At 37.7% G+C, this 7,932-nt stretch overlaps 1 protein-coding gene across 1 annotated transcript in view; it reads right to left on the bottom strand.

Annotated features, from left to right (window-relative positions):
* Positions 1-6,889, bottom strand: part of LOC107757766 (long-chain-fatty-acid--CoA ligase ACSBG1-like) — an 8,996-nt gene extending 2,107 nt beyond the window's left edge. The window contains exons 1-9 of the mRNA XM_016575334.1: positions 6,714-6,889; positions 5,418-5,523; positions 2,334-2,389; positions 1,928-2,199; positions 1,708-1,796; positions 947-1,067; positions 779-859; positions 544-693; positions 279-455 (exon numbers count right to left, since the gene is read on the bottom strand). Of these exons, the coding sequence (XP_016430820.1) occupies positions 279-455; positions 544-693; positions 779-859; positions 947-1,067; positions 1,708-1,796; positions 1,928-2,199; positions 2,334-2,389; positions 5,418-5,479 (1,008 nt within the window). The 5' untranslated portion in view covers positions 5,480-5,523; positions 6,714-6,889. The remainder of the gene's footprint in view (positions 1-278; positions 456-543; positions 694-778; positions 860-946; positions 1,068-1,707; positions 1,797-1,927; positions 2,200-2,333; positions 2,390-5,417; positions 5,524-6,713) is intronic.
* Positions 6,890-7,932: the final 1,043 nt, after the last annotated feature.

Genomic DNA, 7,932 nt, shown 5'->3' on the forward strand with positions numbered 1-7,932 from the left:
GGGGTGATTATAATGTATATAATCAACCAACTTCAGGTCTCTGACTTTAGAGAGTTGATCTACTCGGGTCCTGCCCTGGTCTCGACTACAACACTGATATTTGATCATGACACAGCATTTAAAGCAGGGGTTCCAACTTCCAGTAGAGTGTGTAAGATTGGTAGGAAGTGTGTAAGAAGGGCAGGCGTATTGGAGCTAAACTCTGCAGCAAGGTGGCCCTCTAGGAGCAGGACTGATTGGCCTAAAGCTAAACAAAAGTTCTGTTCTTAAACATTTACCTTTAGAGCATCTGGCTGAGCAAAGGAAACTTGCTCCCCCCACTGGATCCCTGTCCAGAGATCATAGATCTGGGCGGCAATATGGCTGAGAGGAAGGTAGCTGACCAGAGACTCTTGCCTGATTTCAGCTGGCTGCATATCTCCAGCCCTGCTTGCATGGTGGGCTGTCCATGTGATCTATAAGAGTCCAGAATTTAAAACTGTCATTAATCTGCAGCAAAACATTGCTGCTATATTGTGAATGTCATTTTCCATAGCAGCTTACGTTATCATGGCTTAGCATCACTCCTTTCGGGGATCCGGTTGTCCCAGATGTGTAAATAAGTACACAGCACTGATTGGCTTTCTGACTACTGATGACTTCATCTAGTTCTTGATCAGAAACTTCCAGTCCTAGTCCCATGAACTCTTCCCACTGTTCAAAGACAAACAGTAATGGTAACTCTTTGGGTAACTTTGGCCTACATGCTAACTCAGAGATCTCTGTATCAGACACTCACCGAATAGAAATTGGGCAACTTCTCCTTCAAAGATCCAGAATACTGTACTATGGCTTTCAAGTGTGGAAGCTTATCCTTTACCTAACAAGACAAACAGGAGTATTAATCAGCTTGCTTATTGAGTATGAGGAGGTCCAGGTTGAGAACATAAAGTAGACCAAATGTTACCTGTAAAATCTTATCCAGCTGCTTTTGATTTTCCACAACAATGACATTGGCTCTTGAGTCTTTAGCAACGTAGAGGCAGGCATCTGGCGAGTTTGTGGTATAGATACCCGCCATTATACCCCTAGCACAAACAAAATATAGATGTGAGGGCAATGATCCTAGACCTAATACTCCCTTCCCACTTTAATAAATTCAATTAATGTTTTATTTGATGTTAAAGGCCCCTGCAACATCTTGACCAATGTGTAAACAAGCTTTTTACACTTGAGATCGTTAACCCAGGGTCATTTTAGTAATCTTGTTCCATGTTTCACACTAAGTACATTTACATGTACTTTGAAAGTTAGATTTGTATGCTTTTGTGATATTTGTGAAGTCAGACTAACAGACCAGTTGGAATAATGCAACTGTAGCTTGGCTTCATCCAGCATGTATAGTATAAACCAGGGGTCCTCAACTCTGGACCTTGAGATCAACTTCCCTGAAGAGATTAGCTACAACCTGGATTAAACACACCTACCTGCAACTGTAGTAATCCTGAAGACCTTGATTAGCTTGTTCAGGCGTGCTTGATTAGGGTTGGAGCTAAACTCTGCAAGAAAATGGATCTCGAGATTGAGGACCCCTGGTATAAACAGTATGCTAGACATAGTTTGAATACACAAATCCAGCTGCACCTCGATTATGCAGTACAATTTAAATTGAAAAATTGCAAGTGTGGAATTTTTAAGCTTAAAAAAAAAACTATGGGTATTTCTCACCCTGCAAAGACAGTTCCAACAGCAGCAATAAACCACTCTGCTGAATTGAATCCCAGGATGGCTACACTGTGGAACTGCTCCAGACCAAGCTAGGAGAATTTTCAAATATTATTGTATTATATCTAATCTATAAATTACATGAGAACGAGCTGTGCAAATTAAATTTGTAAAATGAACACACTATGTATAAATTAGTGTTTAAAAACTGCTCTAAGATCACCTTTAGAAAGCCTTTGGCGGCCATTCGACTGAGGTGATAATATTCCGAAAAGGTAACTTTTTCCCATTTGTTTCCTCTTTTGCTTGCCAAAGCGGTCAACTTCCCGTACTTCTGAACTGAGTTAGTAAACATCTGATGTACAGTGATGGGCTGTTCTGGACAAAGTTCATCCATTCTCAGCTGAACTGATCTGCTGGCCTCTGTAGTCCACAGGCATTGGGCTGGGGCCAATTCTGCACCTGCCAGAACCTCCTCAATGCTCTTTTTCTCTGCTGCATTGGATAAGAGATCATCACAGTTCAATGACTAAAAATTTGATGATGCGAACAACAGGATTAGAAGGTCAGAGCATAATCCTGATCTCCAAACTGAATATGCTAAACAAAATATTAGTTACTCTACTTACACAATCCATCCCCAACATCCTGCTGCAAAAGGTCTGTCATGGGTGAACAGTCCGAGCTGAAACACAGATTGCTGGTCTGTTAGATAGCAGTGGACTCTGGCTCTCCCTGCAGTCAGACCCGGCTCTTGCTGCCATACCCATGACTCACATGCCGCAACCGCTCAACAGCATTATAAGCCCCCACAGTGACACGTTTGGGTTACTAAGTACTAAAGCCCCAGCAGCTTTGTTGACAGACGGGAGCTCACAAAATGTGTGAATTTAATTCCCATCAGTCATGGAAACTTCTATTCTCTCTTTCACTTCAGTTCTTGACGTAACAGACACAAGTGAGAGGGCACATTAGGTTACTTTAAAATTGGCATCCCAACAAAATGACTTTGTTAACAAGAGTGCCAGAACTGGCAGCTGAGCTGATTTCATTTCCGCAGCTCATTTTGATTCAGAGTGTGTTTGGTGTACGTTTTTTCCAAGTAGTCTTCTGCCAAACTATTTAGAAAAAACAAGACATTTCACGTCTTATTCTTATATATGGCAACCGTAGCTGAACATAACTTAATTCCAATTTTTAATAGTTTTTTTTTTTTGCCATGAAACACCACAAACCTTAAAATTACTGAAAAAATGACAAGACAAACTTTACAAACTTTACTTTTTTAAATCGTAAGTTTCACATTTCTGCTTTTAAATCCTCAAAGAAATAACCCATTTACTTACATTGTGTAAGGTCCATGCAATTGGCCCAATGAAGGTATCCAATGATGGCAAAGGTTTCCTGCGTGTTCGGTCTTTTCGGTACGCAAAGTTATTAAATTTAAGTTAAAGGGGTCATATGATGCGATTTCAATTTTTCCTTTCCGGTTGCCACAAGCCCGCTGGCCACGCCGTTCTCAAGCCTGCCCGTCACTGCTCACTCTAGCCGCCGGCCTCCGCTCACTCTAGCCCGCCTTGTGTTTCGTTGTAAAAGTGAAACTACTTTGTTTGGTCTTCCAAAAGAGGACACGACGGAGAAGCAATAATGTACAGTATGGGAAAATAATGTGTTTTTTGAACCTTAAACCGCATAAACACATTTCATTACACCAAATACACAAAATAATGTTATTTTTAGCAACATCATATGACCCCTTTAAACTCTAATCTGACTCCATTTTATTATGACCTCGGTTTTAGATTGTCATACGAATTAGTTGTTTGTCCATTTCTAATTATTCTTCTTCTGACATTTGATTGTTCTAGTTAACTCTTTACTTTATATTTTACTCGTTCATTAGGAATCTATGTCGCTCAGAGGTTCTCACGCCGGCCGGTGTACGCGGATCTCACGATCACAAACTCTTCAGTCGGATCATTAGCCAGAGGTTATGATTAATACTATTTAATAGGTCGCCTATGCTTACCATTCTTTAAAAAGTAGTTCTGTTAAGCCCCCTACAGTTACCTTTGTACAACTTAGTTAAAGCTCAAACAATAATCAGAGGCTATGCTAGAACTATTTGTCTAGTTAGATAATTATATAACTATTTATATAGTTATATAACTATGTACAACTTGAATAAAGCTCAGACAATAATCAGAGGTTATGCTAGTACTATGAAATATGTTAATATTTCAATAGTATTTTTATCTAGCCCCCGATAGTTAAAATTACTTCGTACAACTTGAAAAAAGCTCAGACAATAATCAGAGGTTATGCTAGTATATTTATCTAGCCCCCGATAATTATTATAAGTACGTACAACTTAATAACCAGCGGTTATAACTTGTACTATGACTAGCCCCCCATAGTTAATGCAACTGCATAACAACTTAACTAAAGTCAAGCAGTTAGTCAGAAATCTAGTATCTCACCTGATGTGCCCCATGCTCCATCTAACCTGAGATCTAGTATGTACTTAACCCTGGACGCAGATTTGCACATTCGCCTTCACTTAATCTACTTGAGAAAATAATTTCAGAGTAAATCAGAATAAAATCAAATGTTACGATTTATTATCAGTCAGGTAAAATGTATTATGCCAATTACATAGTCAATTCAGAGATAATCAATACAAGACACCAGATTCTCAAAGATAAATCGGCGCCCTGATCTTCTTGCAACATTTTCTTAAGTACTCCGACCAAGACAAACATCCTCCAAATGGAGACAGGAACTAACAATTAGAATTTGCATTGATCAAGGCCTAGACGTGTTTACACCATTTGGGGACCGATGGTAATTTGCATGAAAGGCACTGGGAAATGACACATCCTCTACAGTAATCAACTTATCTCTAAACTCTTAGGATCTTTATTACCTTTTAGTCTACTTCTTGTAAGATTAAGACCATTGTACCAGATGCATGGAGACAATTTAAATGATACCAAACATAACTGTGAATATAACTTGCATTCATGTAGAACTTGCATTCATGTAGATTTCACACTTCATTTTTCAACAAAGACTGTGTTCTCACTTTAAGCTCACTACAACAAAGACTGAGCAAAGTATATGGTTCTAAGTGATTGCAAACCAAAGACTGTGCATTGGGATACTGGACTGTTTTTTTATATTTTTTATATATATATATATATAAATACTCTGGTTCCAACTGTTTGACCATCAATTATTGGTGTCATGTTGAATTTGTATGTTCTGGGTAACTGTTTAATACACCAATCATGAGTAAGATTGGTCTGTTTGGTCCCTCATTTCGTGTAACACTTAAACAAAAGTCAAAGGGATAGGTGTTACACATTATATTATGCAATTGACCATTCTGAGTGAGCTGAGTGAAGGGAAGGAAGTGGATGGAAAGGATAGGTGAGGGACTTTTCTCACATCTCTCAGTGGAATGTCGAAATGAATGTCTGTATATTAATACACTGTGTGTGTATTGTCCGTATCTCAGAAGATCAAAGTGTCTGAGATTCTTCAAGGCTTACACATTGTAAATGCCTCACTGTAATAAAAAAAATGCATTGATATTTGATTCATTTTGACTCGCATAAAATGACTCAAATATCAATGCGCAGGATGGAAATTCAACATGAAGATGTCACAGTGCAAATTAATCCAACAAATTATATTAAACATCCACATACCTTCTTCCAAGCTGGTTATTGGTTGGATCAGTTTGCTGGTGTATTTGAGTGCCGGTGCTCATGCTGACTGCAGGACTGGTATGAACTGTTCAAAGATTGTCCGGTTCTTGGGATAATGAGGACAGAAGGAAGCAATGAATAGCTCCATGAGGCATTGTCACAATTATTCAAGTGAAAAACTTCAGCTATGTGTTTATTTTTAATGATGCTCTGAGTATGCCAAGCTTCTGGGAAATGTTCATATTGAAGTTCTTTTCTTAAGATAAGTTGGCAAAAAGTTTGTTCACTGTGAAATGTCTTTGGGTGAAAAACACAGTGCATATCAATGAGTTTGTAGGCTTTCATATGCAAATTTGTTACTTTGAATTTGTGTTATACATCCCACTCAGCTGAATGTATATTTGGTTATTCTGACATATCTGAAATAAAAATAATTTATTTCTAATGGGATGTTGTTTAAATGTTTTGCTTTTTTTTCCCGTTTTAGTTTGATCATCTTTAGGAAAAGAGAGGTTAGAGTCATATTTTTTTTCCATAAACAGAACTGCTTTTCTGTGAACTTTGCATATTTGTGTTGTTCCAAACTCCAAAGTCTCTTACATCAAATCAAGTCCTTTCTGTTCAGTGCAACAAAACACACAAGCTTAAATTTATGGGTCAAATACAAATAAGAGTGTCCATGATAAAGAAAAGGAAAAATCAATGAAAACTCTAGTTTAAAGTGCATGTCAAGTTCTCAGAAATGTCCTCTTTGTATTCACGTTGGTGTGATTTTGAAAAAACAGTTATACATTTATATTTAATAATTAATCTAAATATATATTACCATCAATAGAAGAGTATGAAATTTATTTATTCATTGTTTGTTTTCTAAAACGTCTAATTAGTTTTTTCTTCATTATGATATCAGAATCAATGATCCAGCCAGACATTTGACCTTATCTCACCCAAAATATCAAATTATCAGTTTAATAAAATTTTCAAATATTTCTGAAGAAATCAACAGATCCAAAAACAAGCGTCATGACGGTCATGTAAAGTTACAACATGACATGATGACATATTGAGGTCATGTTAAAAGACCAAAAGTCCTCAACTTGACAAACCTCATTGTATCTAATGAAGTCTGTAGGCTACTATAAAAGTTGTACTTTATTTCTAACCGTGGTCGGAAGATATGCAAAGTGCAAGATACAGGATTAATAATATTCATAACAATATAAGCATAAGAAAGAGCAATACAACACTGTTTTAGTGGTGTTAGTGTTTTTCTCTCTTGGAAGGAAAAAGTCTTACCTAGAGTATATAGTTCACAAGCTGCACGCGCAGGTGTTGAACTTAAAGACTCTCTTCACCGCTGGCAAACGATAGGATGCTCTCAGGGGTTTTAATGGGTTATAGGTAAACATCCACGTCATCAAAAAGTTTGTTCTCTGTGTTCTGAAGTAACCTGTTAGTGGTGAGAGACCGCTACGAATGATTCAGTGGGTGAGTGAGCTGTCAGAACTCATTTGACCTATTCATGCAAAGGAACCGACTCAAAAGAGTGTTTAATTCACGAATCGGGCATCACTGGTTCAGAATCACAGGACATTTTTGCTGAAAGATTGGGGAGGGAAATGTTTCTCTGGTCGGTATACAGTAATATCCCATGCCAGAAAAGGATCAGCAGGAGATAAATCTAAATTACACATAATTATATATCCTACAAGAATTTAACAGACAAAAATGCATTTTACCCTAAACATCTAAATGAATGATTGTCCACAAATCCCCCATTACAATGTCTACAAATATACATAATAATATCCAACATATAATTTTAATATCCAACATACAATAGATTTAGAGATCATTATCATCCGATAGCAAAATAAAATATGGCACAGTTTAAACAGTATGGTTAAAACAAAATTTTCTCTAAGCCTTTCAACACTGTGTATTGTTTCCCTCTGGTGACCAAAACGATTAAAGGGTTAGTTCATCCAAAAATGAAAATTAGCTTGTGTTTTACTCACCCTCGAGGCATCCTAGGTGTATATGACTTTCTTCTTTCAGATGAATCCAGTCGGAGTTATATTAAAAATTGTCCTGGCTATTCCAAGCTCTATCATTGCAGTCAGCGGGTGTTGCAGTTGAACAGTCCACAAGTCGTCAAATAAAGCACACGTATCCGTAATAAAACGTGCTTCACATGGCTCCGGGGGGTGAATAAATGATTCCTGTAGTGAATCCATGCATTTTTGTAAGAAAAATATCCATATTTCAAACGTAATAAACACTTTTCTCTCACTTCCGTTATCTGTCATACACGGAAGCCGTTCCGGCGGATGACGTAGGGCGTCTGCGTTGCGTGATTAGTGACGAACGCGGAGAGATAACAAAACAAACCGCCGGTCATGAATTAGAAGTACAAAACGAGGATTTGCAAAGAAAAATATTGGAGAATTTCGATGTAAGCCGAGAGGAGACTGGTTTTCCTTTGCTGTAAACAAAACTTGGTTCTCGCGAGACT

This window comes from Sinocyclocheilus rhinocerous, unplaced genomic scaffold, assembly GCF_001515625.1.
Source record: "Sinocyclocheilus rhinocerous isolate Xijiao unplaced genomic scaffold, SAMN03320098_v1.1 scaffold204, whole genome shotgun sequence".
Taxonomy (NCBI): domain Eukaryota; kingdom Metazoa; phylum Chordata; class Actinopteri; order Cypriniformes; family Cyprinidae; genus Sinocyclocheilus; species Sinocyclocheilus rhinocerous.